We start from the raw sequence: 21,731 nt of genomic DNA on the forward strand, positions 1-21,731 counted from the left end.
AAAAAAGTAGCTTCCATCAATCTTGAGGAATATAGTTTTTTAATTCCCTGGCCCCAATAAAATAGAAGTACAGGGTTATAGAAATTTATCCCTTGCCACCCAAGAATGTTCCCCATGCTCAACATTGAGTAAAATGAACAGCTGAGACAATCCAATGATGGTATTCTATAGGAAGATGTATGATGGAATTGTCTTTGCTGTGCCCATTTTTATGTGACACATACTTGAAAAAAATGCTGTTTAAGAATTCTGTTGCTGGAACTGTAGCCATCATTAGAAGAACTCCATTTAGAATGCTCAGCTTTGGTTCTGTGGCCTGTACTATTTGAATTCCCCAAATTTACGAACCAATGAATGGGAATGGGAGAAATAATGGAAAGGTATGAGTTTTATTTCACAAGCCAAAATGAAAAACAGCAATAGCCAAGCATCCAAGTTCCTTCAATTACCAGGAGCTGATAATTTAACAAAAATAATAAAAAATTTAAAAAGAAGAACCCAAACACCTAGTTAAGTTTTTAAATCTATCTAAGACCAACCAGGCAGAAGAGGCAAACTATTTTTACTAATTTTAGAAAAGTAATGCAAATATATAATAGAACATTGGTGACTTGATCAAACTCACTTTGAATGAAAGCTTGAGCTGAATGTTACATGAATATTCAGACAATAGCAACTGGTTTGAAATTTCTTTTGAGTGTAATTTCAACATTTATGCATTTTATCTTCTCCTAGGCATAAAGCCAAAGGCTAAAAGAGCAGAACATAAAAAAGCTGAACCTGAATTATGTTTTAAACCCTGTTGAGTTTAATTTTACTTATGGAGCAGACTGTTCATTTAAATTTGCCCCTCACAACCCTGTAAAAATACCTAATTTCTTGTTATCAGTCGCTAAATTGTGTTATTCATTTATAAATCTCCAATTTTAGGAGCATCATTCTAAATAACTAGGCAAGTGCTACACAATAAATACATATAATCTAAAACAGACCACAGAGAGAAGAAAGCTATTTTCCATAAATTTGACTGCAGTATAGGGCTTGTAATTCCATGAGCCTTGAACTTCAAAAGGCATAAAAGAAAAATTTTTAGCTAAATGGAATATCATGAGAGGATGAGAACTTTAATATATTGATGTTTTATAAAAAGGTAATGCAGATACACATTCTTGATATGAATTTGGAGAAAGGTTCAAATCATCTTTTGAACAGAAATGCATATGCACTCAAAAATGAAAAAATGCCACTCAGATACATATTTTTTCAAAATAATATTTTACTTCAATTAATGATGGATGCACTACCAAAAATCAACAAACTTTTGATAATACATACAACTAAAACAAAGAGATGATGAAGCTTACTATATGCCTTATGTTTCCTACTCAAGGTTTTTATATAATATCATATATGAATTCTTAAAAAAATATGATTGGAAAACACTCCAAGTAGATAAAAGACAAGTTAATTTAAAATATAACTTTTTGCTATGGATTGTGCATTTTATTTGCAGAGATCATGCAAAGGGTCTTAGCATGCAATACTCACATCACTCAAAATGTAATTGTTTAAAATAAAAAAAAGGAGAGGTACTAGGTGAGATTCTGGTAATGTTCTAGTTCTTTCTTTGAACTTAGTTTCATGGTGTACTCACATTTGGTTTTTCATTGAGTCATACACCTGTACACAATAATTTGTGGAATTTTCTGTAGGTATATTATATCTCAAGCGAAAAGAAAAGAAGGAAGAAAAAAGAGAAAGGGAGGTAGGAAGCGAGAGAGGAAGGAAGGGAGGAAGGAATGAAGGAAGGAAAAAAAAGAAAAGAGAGAGAAAATATGCATGCTAGGAGCTTCATATCCCATACTGAGGAATACTGTGCTAAAAGAAATTGGTGCTGCAGTCATTGACTTTAGATATAACTTTATAGGATTGCAGATTTTGGCAGCCTGGTTCATAGTAGAAACCACTTAACTGTCATTTCTACACAGACTGACATTTTCAGACTTAAAAAAATCCTTGTAACTGAACAATTGTAAGTGCCACCATATTAGGCATGCAGTCTTCCTATTTTGGGAAACAGAATTTAGAAGTCAGTGGAGGAAAAAAATGCCTAAGGGTTTCATTGGCTTTGTATTCAAAAACACATCTACACACAAACAAATTTTATTTCTGTAGTCCAAATATCTGTGACTCAACTGTTTACAGTTTCTGTCTGGCATCGGGTTGGTGAGACACTGAGTGACCACTTAACTGCTAAAGGTGTTTTAGATCGTGAACTTGGATCTACAGGTTTTGTCTGTTACTAAGAAGCAGTTTTCCAAGGCAAAAGGTTAAGCAAAAATGACATATATTGTAAAATTGAAAGTAAAATGCACAGCAGTAATGTGCTCAAAGTCCATGCATTTGAATTCCTGTGTATGATAATCCATGGTGATCATGTCTTGAGACTGCACTGTGAGCATACTCACCCCTAACAAGAAGCTCTGCCTCATCTGACACACTGTCTGCTGTGGTCTGTACCCTGCAGCCATATCTCCCAGCATGCATCAGAAGGATGTTCCTGATCATTAAATCTGCAGAGGATGCTTGCTGAAAGAGGGATGAAGTGCCAGTTTAAAATGTTGCAAATCTGCCTAGTTCAAGGTGCTCTAAGGGGAATTTAGCACGTTAGGTCAAAGGGCCCATTTTTTCCCTTACAATTATATGACAACAATACAGAAATTAAACATGCCCTATTTTAAGGAACACATAGAAATTATGGAATAAAGAGTTTGAACATTTAATATTTCATTTAATGATTTAGCAGCTACAATATTTAAGAAATATTTAAATGTGCACAAACTTTCATATATTTAAAAGTATAGGACAAATAATCAGTGAGGCAAAATTATTGCTTTGACATTCAAAGACAGGCCTGTTTTGTGGCAAGACGATAGTGTTGAAAGGTTTAGCAACTTGTGGAAACTATGAGAAGATAGCAGTCAAAAGATGATCTTGTGCAATTTCATTGAATGATTGCAACAGAACGAGAGTCCTTAGGTAAAAGATTGCTGGTCCCAAAGCCATGTGTCTTTACTTAACAAGGATATATTCTTCCTGTAACCACCACCATCAGAGAATAGGGTCAGCCTGAATTTCTGTTAATCACTGTAGTCATGAAACACAAAGGAGGTCCCAAACACTTGGTTCTTGGTGGGAGCGAGATGATTAGAACACATTCAAAGAACTGCAGTTAAGGAGTATGAGGGGGAATATCTTGTAGACATGCCAGTTCATGGGATTAGTGATGAGCCTACACGTTAGAGTGACAGGTACAGACTTTTTTCATCACTTAATTCTGGCTTTCATTTACTCTAGCAGGAAAGACAGATTTCTTTTTTTGCAAACTTCAAAAGATCTGGAATTCACAACTCATAAGGTATTTTTCTTATAACAGCATGGCAAAACTCCAATACTTGCTTCAATTTTCATGTTGCAATAAAAAACACTTGGTTAGAATGAGCGTAGATGCACATAGCTTGAAATGACATTTTCAAAGCACTCAACATTCTCTTTAACAGTAGTTGAGCATATGAAAGAATGTCTAAGGCAAGCCAAAGAGGAGCACTTCAGATTATTTTTTGATGGACTAGGTAAGTCACCTTAACAAAGTGATGTATTTGTCCTTAGAGGGCAGTTTCCCAATAATTATTTGAGTTTAGCTGCTTGCCTTTATTTTGATACAGACCAATGGGCTACATAAAAACCATAAAAGTGGGAAGAATTTCTAGAAATTCCTTTGATTTTTTTTTCTCTTTCCTTAGCATTCATTGAAAGTGTGTGAAGTTATTGGAAGTTTTTACCTCTCATATTATACTTTAAATTAAATGCTTAACTGTACACTATGTTTTAAACAATTTCTTTCTGGTATTTCATTTCTGGTTTTTTTTCCCTTTCTATTAGTCTTATGATAGGAACTTCTAAGAGTACTGAAGTACTCTCTCAAAATAATTGTTAAGACATAGTCTGGTTTAGTGATTTACAAGGAAATGCTTCTTGGTGAGAATGCATTAAGGGTCATAACAATTCCAAAGAGTGTGATATTTGTCCAGAGAATGGCTTATGCTGCTAATTTTCTTAGGATAAATTGGTTCTCTTAAATTTCGTTTTCTCTTCTATACTGGACTTTTTACTTTTGTCAAATCTGAAAAGGAACTTTGTATTTTAAAACTCTTTGATTTAATATGGGTAAACAAAAGCAAATTGTAAACATTATAAGGCATAATTCATTCTCAAATCAATGTAATTTAATACATATAAATAATATGATATTTGTATCACTTTAAATAAAGTGATATTTTTATCACTTTATGTAGTATGGGTCCATCTTAGGTGTGAAAATTTCTTTTCCCCCTTGGATTTCAAAGAAGCTCTCTGAATAGGGTACTTAAATTAATCAGGAATCAACATGCACACCATGAACCTGGAATGAGACCTATGTCTAATGGAAAAGCTAAGGAAAAGTCCAGAAAATCAAGAATAAATATTTATTATTTCCAGCAATAATGCTTCTGAAAGACCGTGCTTGGTATTTTCTGTTTTGTTTTTTTTTATTTGCTTATTTTTTAATATCACAGACTTGTGGTAGCTTAATAGCAGAAAAAGTAATAAGAAGTCTTTTTTAGGCTCATATTTTTGAAAAATTATTTTATAAAATCACATCTTGTGTTAAATAATTGATTGTCTAATCTTCCAGAACTTTTTCTTCCCAAATTATTGATTTCTTTTTGTCCCGGATAAAAGTCCTCAAACCTTTGTCTTTTCTGTTGAATTATAGTAAAAGAAAAGCTTAATGGGATCATGATGAGGCTTCACTGAAAATCACATAAAGGTTCAAAGGATTCGGGGCGGGGGAGGTATAGATTATCTTTCCTATGCTGTCCTTTACTCGGTGCCTGCAATTAATAATGTGCAATGCTTTATTAACTGGCTGAAGCTCCATCACCAACTATCAGGAATCAAAAGTCTATAGCCTATTGTATTTCTGTCAATGTCAAGACTATCTGAGGAGTTAAAATAGTCTCGTTTTGGGCTCATCCCTTCTTTTTTGGATTATACCTGTGTTATATTTTTACAATTCTAAACTGGAGAGATTAAAGTAAAATGAACGGATTATGAACACTAAACCTAAATTACCCTTTCTTAGATTTACTGATCTTTTAAGAGAAGTAATGAGAAGAATTCATGTGAGAACCCATTATACTTAATCTCACTCAGTCCACACTATGCAGTTCCTGAGAGAGAACGAGAACGTCCACAATTTAGTACACTTTTAATGAAATGATTACTTACGGCAGATGCTTGCTTTCTTAAGCTTAAACCTCATATTCACATTTTCTCTCTTAGGAGTTACTCTTTCTTTTCTTGTTTTGTTTGACACTTGCTTTATATCCTGTCTTTATGAATAAATTTTGCTATATTTTATTTCACATGAACTTCCCCACAACCAGTATTTAACATAATGCTCCCAGCATTGTGCACCTAGCATTGCACATGCCACATGGTAGGAGCTCAATAAATATTTGTTGAGAGGTTGAATATATGAAGGCTCTCTAAGAAAGGCTGTTATGCTTGTGGTGAGCATAGCATAAAGCATAGACTGGCAGAATGACTATATGGTATACCTAAATCTAATGTAATATTGTTTGTCAGCTACACTTCAATTAAAAAAAGGATCAAGAAAGGTACTGTATGTTTACTCTCTGTGAGAGCAGCAACATGACTAAATCACTTACATTTCTGGATCACATAGTCTTACTAGAGCAGTTGCCAGATTATCACTATTTTTATTTATGGCTTTGAAATAATACAGGAACCATCATCCTTCCACTCAAGTCCAAGTCTTTATTTGCTTTCACTTTGACTAAATATCCTGCTGATCCAACATAGGACTTCTAGTTAAGACTTCCTAAAAATGGAAACACATATAATTTTGCTCTTCAAAGTGTCTGCTGGCTCCTATTACCTTGAGGTTAGAGTCCAATCTCCTCACTTCCGCACAAAAGGCTCTTTACTTAGAACATGATGCTACCTCCTACGACAGAATCCTGTGCTAGTACAGTCTTATCTCACATTTCCCATCCAAGGGAAAACTTCTCCTAATTCTGCCTATTGTTCTGTTGCAAATACTCTTTCTCCTTTCTTTTAGACAGCTCAAATGCCTTCTCCTTGGTAAAGTCTGTTTGGAACTTTTGGGTGAGGTTTCATTACTTCTGCCACTGTTTAGTTATGCTTCAATAGTGTTTTACTCATGTCTCTCAAGTAGCACCCGATATTCTTGGGAGTCACTGCAAGGCCTACTATGGGGTAGTCCCAGAGCTGAGCTAGGTGCTAATTTAGCCAATGATCATTGGATGAGCTGATGAATGCATGAATGACTTCTTCCGTCTTCTCTGTGCATGCATACCTCCCCCTCCCCACCACCTTTTTTTTTTTTTTTCTTTCAAAGAAGTTAGGATGGGAAATAAGAAAAGACCATAGAAAAGACAGTGGAAAAAAGGTACTTAGAGTATATACAGGTTTTAGAAAGACAGAATTGTATGAATACCAGCTCTACCACTTACTAAATTTTTAACTTGGGAAAATTACTCTATCATGCAGAACTCTCTCACAGTTGTAATGCGATAGTACAAGTAAATCCCATAGCAATGTCTGGCTATAGTAAGTGTTTGATAAATGTTATCTGTTAAAGCACACTATAATTGCACTCTTAGCCAAGACAAATCTTTCTTCAATTGGTATGCACCCCTTCAACAAATATCTATCAGTGTTTTCCATAGATATAGTAAGTTTTCTGATAAATTCTTAACTATATTAAGTATTCCTCTCTTAGAGGGAAACTTCTGGACTCAGAATAAGAAGACCTGAATTCTAGCCTTAGTTTTTAGCATATTCCTAGCTCTGAAACTCTGGGAAGTTCACTTTATTGGGATAATGACAACTGCATTGTCTCTTTCATGAGGGAAATCAAGTGAAACAAAGTACATACACGAACTATTTGGGAAATACTACAAAATCTAAAAAATTCTTTAAGCAATTTTTTCATCAGGTTTTAGCAGAGTGTTGTGCACATACTAAGCACTCTGAGAATGTTTGGAGAATGAATTATCTAAATAATAAGATAAATTAAATTGAGTATTTTTGTAAATAAGACTCATGCTGAATGTCTCAGTCAGAGCCTGCAGGGGATGGCAGTTTCTGTGCCCTCATTTAGGTTTTATTCAGCTTTCTCAAGAGGCTCATATAAGGCATTTCCAGTGTCCCTGGGTCCTGACACACATACAAACCATTCTTCTATACAAAGCAAAAGTAACATAGCATATAAATTCTGTGAGATGTGATTTTAAAAATATTTTTAACATAAAAACCCTGGGTATCAGCTATGAGACATGGATTATTAGATATGATTAATGTTATTGACATAAACTCTTGAATACTTAAAAGATTTCCCTGGTACAGTATTTATTTTTCCCATAGGATGATTTGTTTAAAGTATCCTACCATAATAAGGAAATTGTATACATAACATTATTTTTCTTTTTATAACTATTTGTTCCCTTAAACCTTTATATAATACAATTTGCATTCATGATGACATGGGTTTTAAAATATTTTAATTTTTTAAGTTTTTAATTTTTTATTGATGTTCGGTTTGCCAACATATAGTGTAACACCCAGCGATCATCCCATCAAGTTTAAAATATTTTTAAAGAAAGATGATATTGGGATCCCTGGGTGGCGCAGCGGTTTGGCGCCTGCCTTTGGCCCAGGGCGCGATCCTGGAGACCTGGGATCGAATCCCACATCAGGCTCCTGGTGCATGGAGCCTGCTTCTCCCTCTGCCTGTGTCTCTGCCTCTTTCTCTCTCTCTGTGACTATCACAAATAAATAAAAAATTAAAAAAAAAGAAAGATATTAACTTGCATGTCTAAGTAATTGGAAATATTCTCTGAAACAGAAACATTAATTGCTGCTACTGTAAAAATACTAGACAAAGTACTATTTGACAAAAACATTTATGTCTATAATGATGAAATAGTAAGTGCATCCAACTGAAGACTAAAAATTTGCAAAAATGTCTCTCACATACCATTACCAAGACCTTGGTATTTCAGTTCCAACACATATTCTAATAATATACTTTTAAATACTAAGGAAAATGCAGAAGCAGCTTTTCTTGGTGACATAGATTAAAGAGGAACGAGTTGATAACTATTTGATGAACTCAAAATAACCAGCTATCCAAGCTGGATCACTTAGTACTATAAGTACAAAGTCATGAATTCATGGGACCAGTCCACTATCTTGGTTAAAATGAAGATTAGATGTTAGGAAGCAGCTCTTAGCAAGAATATACAGGACAAGTTACAATTAAATTTTAGTATAACAATTTAAAAATAAAAATGTTAAATCATATTTATTTCCTCAATGGCAAAATTGGATATACAAAGAATAGTGAATGAATGAGAAAATGCCTTGTGTATCACATTAGTGTTCCTCCTTTCCCAAGTAGACATGTAGGACTAGAGAATGTGACATTTAACATGTTAGTGGATGTCAGACTTTGGTGGTATGCATGTTCCCAGATTCTTAAAAAAAAAAGTCTTTTATCTGAACATATGTGCATTGACTTTCTTTTCCCTAGTGGTGACGTAAATGGGCATTCCTTTATTTAAGATTGACATAAATGACCAAGGAAAAAGGGCTCTGCTATAGACTGTATGTGTACCCCACCCCCCACACACCCAATTCACATATTGAAATCTAATCCCCAATGTGATGGCATTTGGAAGTGAGGTGTTTGTGAAGTATTGTATGAATAGGAGTAGTGCCTTTATAAAAGAAACTCCAGAGAGTTCTATTACTTCTTCTATCATGTGAAGACACAGTGAGAAGATGGTCATCTGTCACCAGACACTGAATCCCCTAGTGCCTTGATTTTGGACTTCCTAGCCTCCAGAGCTGTGAGAAATACATTTCTGCTGTGTATAAGCCACCCGCTCTATGGTATTGTGTTATCACAGTCTTGATGGACTAAGACAAGCTCTAAATGCCTTTACTGTCATTTCTATACTAATCTAATGCCTTTGAGTTAAGAGAGGGATGAAACAGACAAGGTCACACAGTTTATCAGTCTATACTTTCTTCAACTTACTCTTAACTACTTCCTAACTGTTGCTAAAGTTTATCTTACACACCTGCTAAGAATATCAGATGTATTCTTTTCTTGTTTATGCAATTATCACTCATTCAAAAGATATTTATTTCTATGGGCTATGCTAAACTTTGGGTCTCTCTCTCTCTCTCTCTCATATATATATCTTTATGGAAAAAACATAAGAGAGTATGGAGTAGCTTTCCTCATATCTGCAATTAGGCTTGGAATAAACAGAATTAGAGAAATGGGTGTGTCATCTGATAAACACAATACTCAGGACCCAAAGAAAGATATTTTCTCTTTCTGTGTGCTTCATATAGTTGTAACAATCATTATATGAACATTGGCTTCTAAATTTCAATTTCTAATAGTAATTTTCAAATCAGCTTCTTATATCCTCTATGTCTCTCACCCTTTTCCATCTGACATGCCATTGCTAGATTTGTCCTTCTTTAAAACTGATTTTTATTTACAAATGCAAAATCTTCACTGGCTGTCTTTACTTAACTGTCTACAAGTTGGCCCAACTTCTTAATGAGTACTTAAGGCTGGACTCAACCTACCTTGTCTCCCACTATAATGGAAAATGTACTCTTTACACATTTCCTCAAGTAGTCCCTCAGTCTCCAAATTCTGCTTCATATGTTAAGGACTTGTTTAAGTCATCTTTTTTTAGAAAAAGTTAATTGACCACTGGGATTGATTACATAATTTGTGGGTCCCATTCTAAAATAAAAATACAGATCCCCTTGTCCAAAAATTATTCAGAATTTCAAAATGGTACAGTGAAGCAGTACACCAAGCCAGGACAGTTCTCAGTGTGGGGCCCCATGTGATGAACCCTCCAAGCCACTTTGATATTATCTGTGATCTCCTGGGACATGTGTGTATTCTAGGAAATGGTGCTCTTTGGAATAAATACCAAGGAATTGACATTCATCTCTTTGTAAATTGTAAAATATCTATTTTTGTCTACCTTAATGTCTGTATATTTCTTTTTTAAGTAAACTCTAGGGTACCAGGGTGTCTCACCTGGTTGAGTGTCCAACTGTTGGCTTGGCTTGAGTCATGATCTCAAAGTCGAGAGACTGAGCTCTGCATAATGAGTGTGGAGTCTGCTTGGGATTCTCTCTCTCCTTCTCCCTCCCCACTAATCCTTCCCTCACTCATGCACACTTTCACTTTTAAATAAATAAATAAATAAATAAATAAATAAATAAATAAATAAATAAATAAATAATAAAGGGATGGGTGACTCAGCGGTTGAGCATCTGCCTTCAGCTCAGGGCGTGATCCTGGAGTTCTGGGATCGAGTCCCACATCGGGCTCCCTTCATAGAGCCTGCTTCTCCCTCTGCCATGTCTCTGCCTCTCTCTTTCTGTGTCTGCCATGAATAAATAAGTAAAATCTTTAAAAAAATAGAAATATAAGAGATTACATCTTCTAAATTCTTGTGTTAAAAATACAATTATGTAAAATGATGTTAATAGTCAAGATAGAGAATAAATATTTTTTTTGGAGTAGATTACATCATTGTTTAATAATGGAATAATATTAACTATCTTTCACTAAGCATACGCTTCTGGAATTCCCTCTCATTTATGTTACATACAGATGGTCAGGAAAATTTTTGTTCACTTACACATTAGTATGTGTTTTGTAAACAGCTATTAATGGCATGACAACTAGGAAAGCTCCAGAATAATAAAACTTTATAATAGCTACATATTTTATTTCATGAGAGTCATGGCACAAGTGCCATTATAAAATTATTCATTCATTCACTCGTCATTTGTTAGAGTATCTATTTAGTCTAAACAAGAAATTGTAAATACTTGGCATCTTTAAAGTCATGCCTTCTCCTTTTTACTCATAGTAAATATGCCTGAACTTTGACCCAACCTGTGCGTTTTGCTCAACACAGAGCTTCAGTTGACTCGAAGTCGGTACAAGAGATTAAAGTTGGTACAAGAGATAAAATCTGTCATATCCGAGCTGCACAGGCTACAAGATAAGAGAGAAATTATACCTTTAGTAAAGTCACAATGCAATGTGAGAAGTATACAACTAGCTATAATACAATGTGATATGTTAAAGTAGTAAATAGTATAAAAAATCATTGCAGGGCGTTTGGCATTTGGGTGGTCAGTTGGATGAGTGTCTGACTCTTGATTTTGGCTCAGGTCATGAACTTGGGGTCATGGGATTTAACCCTGCGTCAGGCTAGACATTCAGCATGGAGTCTGCTTCTCCCCCTGCTCTCTCTCTTTCTCTCTCAAGTAAATAAATAAAATCTTTTAAAAAATCATTGCATAAAATATCAATTTTAGCATGGAAAGACAATTAACAAATCATCAGTTAACCAATTCCTACAGCAGTTGAGAAAACAGGGCTAAAAGGTATAGGTGACTTGTTCAAGGGCAAGTTAAATACAGAGATAGAAGAATTGTAGGCATCTGACTCTTATCAAGAGTTCTTTCTATTCTACTATTATGTCTGTAAAACTAATCTTTATTCTGCTTAGATTTGTAGATAGTTTGATTCACCAGTATTAAAGCAAAATTTGGCAAGTGTGTCAAAATAAAATGGTTTCATTGTGTAGTAATAACCATGAAATTATTAGAAATTAGTTTTCTAAGTAAACGACAGAATTATTCTGAGAGCTCATGCTTTTTTTTTTTAATTTTTTTATTTATTTATGATAGGCACACAGTGAGAGAGACAGGCAGAGCACAGGCAGAGGAAGAAGCAGGCTCCATGCACCGGGAGCCTGACGTGGGATTCGATCCCGGGTCTCCAGGATCGCGCCCTGGGCCAAAGGCAGGCGCTAAACCGCTGCGCCACCCAGGGATCCCAGAGCTCATGCTTTTATGAATGCTTTTCATCTGCCATATCTAGACATGAAATACTACATCTCCTTTTGAAATATCAGAAAGGTGATTCTCAAAATATCATAACCTATTAACCTCATTTGTTCATGGCATTATTCACCTTTTCTGTGACTGTTAATCCAGCATCAAGAGAATCTTCTATATGTGACCCACAAATATCTTTTTTTTTAAAAAGCCATTGGCAGTTTATAGTGACACATCTTTAGTTGACACATCTTTAGTTGAAGGAGAATTGACTTCCTAACCTAAGTGCATAATTTAGATGGACCAATACCGTACTGATATATCAATGTTTCTATTATCCTTTTTTTTTCTAGTCTTACAATATTTTCAATTTATCTTTTAAGGTCAACCTTATCTCATTACACCATGATCAGGTTTCCAGAATAAACTGAATTTTATTCCGCTACTGATATCACATTAAGCATAGTCAGTATCTGCATGAAAGTCTAGTCCCATTATGGCTATGGGAAGAGTGATCAAACAGCTGTCTGTGGGATTTCTATGTCTTCCCTAAAATCAGCAAAGCCCAGGCATACAGAATATAGTAGCTCTCATCTCACTCATCCGTTAGTACTAGTATTGATCTGGTATTGCTATAAAGTCCTAATGTGTTGGGAATATGGTAGACCACTATGTGTTTCATTGATTTTCACACACAATTTTAGGAATGAGTCTAGAATGAAGCCACTTTGTTTGTATACCTTTGTTTTAATTGGGTCAGTTATACAATTTATCATCCTGGGTCTCTGAAATGATGGGGGAGGCGAGGGAGTCTAGAAGACTGCTCTCTAGAAGACTAAACCAGAGGGATCTATCTGCTCTAATCTACGGCTTCTGCTTCTCTCTTTTCCCTACCATTGGTTAGTCACCCTTTTGTTTATGATCTTAACTCTTGCTCCTTCTGGGGCATGGATTCTACCCCTGCCTTTTGATCCTCAACCTCTCTCTACAGTAGACTATCTGTCAATAATTAGAATGAAGTTTAATGTTCCATATATGAATTAAACTTAGTAACTTGAGATTCTCTGCACTTCTACACTGCTAGTGTTTATTCTTTCTTATTTTTCGCTTTCAGCAAGACATTGTACTAAGAGGTATTTAAAATTTGCCCTGAGTCAATGGTGAGACCTAGTCAATTTTATTATGGCTAATCGTAATACCACTGTGCCAAATCTTCCACAATCTATTTTATACTACATTGGTTTCTATGCTTTATCGTGACACTGCTTGTACATAATGTTGCTCAAAGAGCTTATTAGGCTTAGGACTTAGCCTCTTGTTTGCTGTGATATATTAAAGATGTTCACATAGATTTTTCTACTTGTTCTTTATTTTTTAACAATAAATTTATTTTTTATTCGTGTTCTGTTGAGAGGTAAAGTCGAATTTCCAAGTCTCTGAATCCAGACTGGTCTCAGTGACTTTTTGATTAATAGAATATGACAGAATTGGTGTCTTAGAAATTCTGTGCCTACATCATAAGAAGACTCAATACTTCTTCCTAGGCCCCCTGAAACATTTTTTTCTGGTGGAAGCCAATTGTCATTTAGAAAGTCAAACTCTCCTAAAGCTGTCATTCTATAAAATAAGGCTAAGCTATTTATGTGGAGATACTTCATGAGAAAGAGAGAAGTCCAGAAATTCCAAGTTTTAACATTTCTAGTCCAGCCACCAGACTTGTGAGAAAAAAAAAAATCATCTTGGGCATTCTAGCCCTGGCAGAAGTATGACAAAGAACTGGAAATCCATCCGACAGCCAGAATGGAGGCTTAAAGCACATAGTACTTACTGACCCATGCAGGCCATCTCCAGTCATTTGGCTACCCTAGCTGACGGTTCAGCCATTGTGAGACAGATTCAAGTCATCCCTGGGTTTCAGGACATCCTTGAGGTTATTTGCCTGATATCCTGACCCACAAAATTGTGAGCAATGTAAAATAATTGTTGTTTTATAAAACTAAGTTTTGGCATGCCTTATTGTACAGCAATAAATAACCATAAAATAATTTGGTGCCTAGAAGTGGGTGCTGCTATAACTCAAGCCTTAACATATGGTATTGGGTTTGGGGTTGTTTTCAGAGGCTGAAAAGGCCAGGAGGACTGCATTAATAATAGCTAGAGGGATCTTGAAGACTAGTTTTAAAGATTTGGAAAACAGTGAGGAAACTTAATGGATAACTGAAGAAAAGATGGCCCTTCATGCAATATTGGAAAAGTCTGGCAACATTGTTACCTGAGATAATGTGAACAACACATTATTCACAGTGAACAAGCTGAATTTGCTTAAGGAGATATTTTTAGGAAGGAAATTAAAAGTACCAACAGGTTTCTTTTAGCTATATAAGATAAGGTGTGAATACAGGAAAAATGACCTCAAAGAGAGAATCACTCATTTTTGAAGCAGAATATTGAGGGAATCTGAAAGAGCCATGACTCTAGATTCAAAAACAAAACTACTTCTTATCTCCAGTCTCATCAAATGGTAAGGGACTTGCAAAGCAAGAAATGGCCTTGGCAAACATCAATCCAGCCTGTTACCAAATAAAGTATGTCCCAGGGTAAATATCCCAAGTGTGTGGGTATAAGGCCCTTTGTTTATACCAGATTATTTTTTCCACAGTGACCAAATCCTCAGTCCAAGACAGGGAAGAACCCAAAGAAACTTAATGGGGTCTGGGAATACATTTATGAGATTATAGCTGGAGGCTGGAACAAAAGTACCTGAGTTATGAACTGGCAGAAAAATTAGTGAAACTCTTGCCTGGGTAGTGTGGAAGATACAAAAGTGTTCCTAATGAAATTATGGATCTAATTAAGGAGATTTAGAGGGAAATGAATATTGAAAGTGTTGACTGACTAGCTTCTTTTAGTTATTCTGTGGCGATGTATGAGAGAAGTAACTTGAACTAAAATAAAGACCTTCATTCTCAGGGAGAACTTAGAGGAAATAAGAACTTGCTGGGTTGAAAAATAAACTTATTTCTCATTTCATCTTCTTGAGCTATAAATGGACCGAAAACAAGAAAAGTCCTTTATATCCACTGAGTATATCATTTAAAGGAATTTTTAACTATATTTTGGTCTTGTGAGTAACAATCATAATTGGAATTTATTTTTATAAATAAAGATGATAAATAACGATGATATTCAGTTCACTATCATACCCAGCGTCTATCACAGTGTCTGGTACATCGAAGCCTCTTCACATAAATGGAAAAAATATGGTCTGCTATAGAATCATTGCTACGGAATGTGTTGACAGTTTGAAAGAAAAATGAGCAAGAATAGCAGAGAAACATTTCTACCTAAACTTTTGGCAAAAACATAAATGTTCCAAATGGAATAATTAATGTTATGTAAGAATTTCTTTTTAAAAAAATTATTTATTTATTCATGGGAGACACAGAGAGTGGCAGAGACATAGGCAGAGGGAGAAGCAGGTTCTCTACTGGGACCCCGACATAAGACTCAATCCTAGGACCTCAACCACTGGGCCGCCCAGGTGCCCCCTATATAAGAATTTCTAAAGATGAATTTGCCAGTTAAATATAACTGTTCCAAGTTTTCTTTCAAAATTCAAGTTTTTCAGGTATTCACATTTTATTTGCAATATTAGTAAATATTTTAACATATACAATCTTCGACAAGTATCTGTATTATTTCAACTGTTGGCTTCGTGAACAAATACTATTATTTTCCCATCCTAATTTGATAGTTACTAATGTTTAGGAACAAGTTTCTGAAAAGTACTTCACTGTACAAGAAGGCAATTTGGGTCACAGAATCCATTTAAGCACTGTCTTTCACAGTCATCAAATTTCTTATCAATACAAAAAATACTTAGAATTTAGGGAATTCAAACACATCAATGTCAGAAAAGACTAACTATTCAAACTATTGCTTAGATTGTGAGCTGAAACAGCAAACTTCCAATGAAGATTCAAACAGAAGAATAGTTCATTAAAACAAAAGGTCAAATTGAATAAATGTGTCAATCAAAAGCCAACTATGAAAAGTTCAAGGTCAAGGACTCTCAGTCAAATTCAACTGACATTTTGAAAGCTAGTCAGGACATTTGATCACAGAAAACTCATTAAATAACAAGGCTTTGCAATTTTATGAATGATAATTCACCAATTCTTTAACGTATAAAAAATCAGAGTTTACTCAAAATCTTAGAAATAATCATATTCTACTACGTATCACTCTTCTTTAACTATGTAATACAGCCTCTGATTATTTCAAGGACTATTTACAGGACTCTTCAAAGCTGCACATCTTTGAATTGATGGCAACACCAATAATCATATATGCATATGTATTTTGTCCTAAGATTTCACATTAGTAGGGCTTGACTTTTTCATTACATGTGGAATTCATGTGTGTGTCTGTCTGTTGTGTTTATGCTGGCTATAAAAATAAAGCATGCAGATCTCTTCCCCAGAAAAAAAGGACATTATTCCATTTTCTAAGCTTATTGTTGCTATTAGAGGAAATATTTATTTAGTTTTAAGAGAAACTTTTAGTATTTATCAAGGTATTATGTATATAAATATATTCTTAGCCATAGGGAAGAATTCTGATTTAAGACTATTTTTCCAGTTTGGAACTTCTTCAGGATAGAGAATTTTCTAATTATAAGTACATCAAGAGACTTTGAGTTATCTTTCATTAATCAAGCAGGTATGCAATATTTAATAGAGAAAAAATGTGGAGCTATAATGTTCCCTCCTGAAAAAATGGTTAGTGTTCATTTAAATTTTAAAAATGATTTTATTGTTACTGGATTCCATATCTGGAGAGTTTTGTTTATTTTAGCCTTTGAAAATCACAGAATTTTAAAATTACAGAGAACATTAGGAGTCATTGACTCTAACCTTTTCATTTTGAAGATGAGGACTCAGAGAGGCGACATGTCTCACCCAACATAATGCAGCTAAATAGAGACAGAGCTCGACGCACATCAAAAACTCGTGACCCCCTCTCCCAACCTGATCTAGTAATCTCTTATCATATAATGATGTCAGTAAGTAGCATAATTTGATACTCTATCATTTCCATGAAAATTCTGGCAGTATCTATTTAAAATAAAAATAATTTATTCCTTTACTCTGCAACCCATTCCTGGAAATCTATGCTAAAGAAAGGAAATTGTTAATACACATAGATACAGAGGTTTAGAGATGTTTTCTATACCATGCTTCTTAATTGTCTCAAAGTAGAAAACAAAGTTAGTATTTTTTAATAGGGAAATACTTAAATAAATTGAAGTATAGTCATACCATGGACTATTATATGTTTATTGAAAAGAATGAGTTAGAAATATATCAGTAACATGAAGAATTTTCAACATTTTTAATAAGAGTAATGAGACACAAAAAAGTATTTAAAATATGATTCAACTTAAAAATATAAAAATATACTTATACATATATGATATTTATAAGATTACAGTAGGACAGAGGAAAATAGAAAAAGTATAATATTAGGATATTAGCAAGCTTAAGTAGGTATGGTAAATGCTGCTTATGGGAGGAGAAAAGTAGGGGGGAATATACATGTATCATAAAAGCAGTCTGTATGATATGATCTCACTTGTGTAACACATGTGTCTATGTATGCTTGAAGACATGAATGAAAACATAATCACAAAAATTAATGGTGATTATCTTAAGGTAGTGTGATTTCCAGGGATTTTTATTATTTTTCCTAGTTTCACTGTGTTCATACGATCTATAATAAGCTTGTATTTTATACATAAGTGGAAAAATCTATCTTCATTTTGGTGAAAATATGAAAAACTGACTTTGATTTAGAGCTGGAAGATATGGTTACCATGGAGAAGCACCAAGCTAAGTGTTTTATCAATTGCAGATATTATAAACTAATTAGCTTGTGTGGCTAAAATGATCCACACATGAACATAGCAATTCCGATGTTCAAATGAAGAGTATCTTTCTGTTTATAACTACAGGTGGTCATTTAGAACTTAGTCTCTTTATGATTTTGCTTCTTTGAAATGATCTTCTTGAAGTATTTGTTAACAGAGTCTTCATATTTTACTTTGTTAAATGTCAGGCTGCTCTACACTACGGTTGTATGTTAACATCTATAGATGCATTATGTTTGTCTTCATGTGATAAATCGTTCTCCATATACTCTTTTAAAGTGTTTTTGAAAAGTTCATATTTTAGTTAATCTTGGGGAACCTGCTTTAATATTGTTTTCTATTATCTTCTTTCCATGCCACTCAATCTAGCATAATTGTGTAAATGCTGGCAACTGCACTTAAACCTCAAAAGCATGTTACCTTGCTTTTTAACATTAAGAACTACTGGTGAGTAACATTGATGACATAATAAATGTAAAACTTATGATGCTAGATGAGACCTCAATGTCTGGTTATTTTATAACTGTTTTTCAGATCTTCAGATTTGACTAGAGCTTGATGTCACTGGGGTGTTCTAGTCTGGTAGAGTTAATCTTTATTTTTGGTTTGGTCAATAACGTTTACTCTGTGTCAACCACCTAGAAATATTTAGTTGTATTTCTTTAAATTTATTTTTGTTACACATTGGATTTTTATACAGACTCATACATAAACAATTTTTGAATTATCTTCTAGTATATTAAGTCATCCAGTTAAATTGATTCTTCAAGTCCTTTTGATTTCATCTATTTAGATTATAATCATTACTAAATAAGAAGTTTTTGGAGGATTTTCTGAAGAACTTTGATGGTATTTGTGGTATTCTTTGGTGTTACCAGATAAAAATCAACCTCATGGAAAATTAATTTTCTGCCATTATGTTCATAGATGGACGTAGTTTGAGTCCAAACTTCAACAAAACTGCCTAATGTGCACTATACTAATTATAAACTTTGTCAAATTTTGCACATCTTAATATTCCTTAGTCATCTTTGTTTTAATCTTCAAATATATTTTGGAGGTTCCATGTGGATATATTTCATGTGAAACAATCATTGAATGTAGAATTTGAAAGTGATATGAAATTGAACTAGTTAATTTTTTCACTTCTACTGTTTTTCTTAGTCTACTGTTATCACAGCTTTATAGGATAAGCTCTTCATTTAATTCTAGATTGTGAGCAGTTTTATAAATATTTTCATTCTCATCAGTTTAAGCTGTAGCAAAATCAGTGATAACAAAAACTATGATACCAACCATTCATTAATGGGAAGCAACTGGAAATGTTGGCTAAAATGGCCTGTGAATTTATTTTGGGTATGGAATATTCAGCATGTTCCTCTTTTTAGACATATTCATAATCTTTTCAGCATTCATTAATAACATCTGCTTTTGTTCTTATCAAAATATTACTAAAGCACAAAAGTCACTACAACAAATTTTTGGAAGAGACATTTAACATAGATTATTTTAGGATAGATAAGGTAGCAAATTTAATTATCTTCAGAATATGCTATTTTTCTGAATTACCAATTAATTCATTTTTAATTAAACATTTCTCTGTTAATTTTTTTTTTTTTTACTAACTGTTGCCAATTTTCTATTAACAAGTAAGGTGTTAAAATTTCTTAATATTTTAAAAAAGAGAACATAAGCCATATAAAATAGAAAATGACTTTGTATAACTAGATCAGGCACTTTGGCTTAATTCAGTAAAAAGGATCAATTCAGATATTGACTATATAGTCAGAGCAGTTGATATTGTTTGTATTGGTAGTGATAGCATGTGTTATTTTAGTATTGTGTAAGTGATTATATTTCCTAATGCTCAATTTTTTCCCCTATATAACACCACATGTATAATCTAGCTTCTAGTTTTCTCTTGAAAATGATACCGTAAGTTGAAGTTAAGGAGCATTTGGCCCTGATCATTGTGTAGACCGTGTGGTAGACTGTTGCAGTAATGGCCCCAAAGTGTTTCATGCCTTCTTGGATCCAGACCCCTGGGCAACCCCCTCCCATACTCACTGTCCCTTGTCCAGTGTTGCATTAGTCAAGAGACATTAGCAAACATGGAAAAAACAGATGCTTTCAATGTGTATGTGCATTGGAGTTTTCTATTTTGGAATCTGTAACAACCATGTGGCATAACCTGGGCTGGCCTGCTATAGGGTGAGAGACCACTTGGAGCATAGACATGCCATCCTAGCTGCCTTCCCCCCAAGCAACTCTTAGTTAATCTGATAGCTGCCTCCAGATGCATATATAAGCCCAAGTGAGAACAGGAGAACAAACAACCAAGCCCAGCTCAAATTACTGATCCATAGAATTGGGTCACAAATTTTGTGAAATTCTTTTTGCAGCAAAAGCTAACAAAACAGAAATTGGAACTGTAATAGAATGAGACTTTTGTGGATCCTGGGAAAAGGGTTGCAAGTTGAGGAAATGTAAAAAAATCGTGGCCAGAGGACAGATTGTGGTAGATCGCAAAAATGCCTGTAATACTCTGCAGTTCTTCCCAGCAGGGGTCTACTTCCTTACCGTTGAATCTGGTATGGCCTTCTAATAGAATGTGACGGAAGTGACATTGAACAAATCCTGAGCCTAGGCCTAAGGGATCATGATGCTTCTGCTCTTGGATCTTGGAACCTCTATGTGATGAGCCTAGCCTAGCTTGTTGGATAAGAAACATGAGGCCCATTTGTCCCTGTTACCCTGGCTAACTCATTAACATTAGTGCTGCAAAATTGACTAGCAGCTGACTACAGGTACATGAATCAGTCTTACTGAGACCAGAAGCTCACCCCAAATTTCTAATCTAAAAATCATGAGCTAAATAAATGATGGTTTGAAGCCACTAAGTTTTGTTTTGCAGCAAAAACTAATACAAACTATATTTATTTAATGCTCACATCTATATATTAGGATGTAGGATAATTACTCCTTGGGATAATTACTCCTTAATTACTTCCCTCTAGTCATTCATAGGAAACAAAAAGACATGTGTACAAAAAGTATTCACTGATTTTTAAACTGTGAAATATTTTCTAAAGATCTCAACATCTCAACATCTAAAATATAACAATAAACAGATCAACGGATCATTCTAGTCAGAATTTTGGTATGAGACTACATGGGGCTGGAAAAAGCAATCAGAGAAAATGCCTCCCCCCAACTCCCACTCCCCAAAAAAATGTTGGCTAAGAAAAAGTGATTTTTGATATATTTTATCTGGTTATTCTTTTTTTTTTTTAATTTATTTATATGAGAGACACAGACTGAGAGAGAGACAGAGACACAGGCAGAGGGAGAAGCAGGCTTCTCGCAGGAAGCCTGATGTGGGACTTGATGCCAAGATCACGACCTTAACCACTGGCAGGCGCCCAACCGCTGAGCCACCCAGGCATCCCTTACCTGGTTATTTTTAAAGACAAATAGAATCATCTTATTGAAATGCTTTTATCTCTAACACTAGCTAAACTTATTTTAAACACTAAAGACATTGCAGTAGCCTATTCAGAATCATTGCAGATGTGATGGACAATGAGCAAAGCATGTTACAGTTCTCTTACTTCAGTATTCCTTATTACTTAAATGATGGATAATGACAATTAGACTGCAGATTTCAGAAATACTTGTGTAAAATACTATCACTATATTTAATAAGTATTTTAAAACAAATTTGTATGTTTTATTTGGGGGGCTATTAGTA

General features: G+C 34.4%; 1 protein-coding gene across 4 annotated transcripts in view; it reads right to left on the reverse strand.

The window, feature by feature from the left end:
• The window catches only part of CNTN5 (contactin 5), a 1,295,471-nt gene that overhangs the window by 111,124 nt on the left and 1,162,616 nt on the right, over positions 1-21,731 (reverse strand). For all 4 annotated transcript variants that reach the window (XM_025420999.3, XM_025420992.3, XM_049098649.1 and 1 more), the window contains one exon: positions 2,469-2,589. In XM_025420999.3, the coding sequence (XP_025276784.1) occupies positions 2,469-2,589 (121 nt within the window). The remainder of the gene's footprint in view (positions 1-2,468; positions 2,590-21,731) is intronic.

The sequence above is a fragment of the Canis lupus genome, chromosome 21 (assembly GCF_003254725.2).
Source record: "Canis lupus dingo isolate Sandy chromosome 21, ASM325472v2, whole genome shotgun sequence".
NCBI lineage: Eukaryota > Metazoa > Chordata > Mammalia > Carnivora > Canidae > Canis > Canis lupus.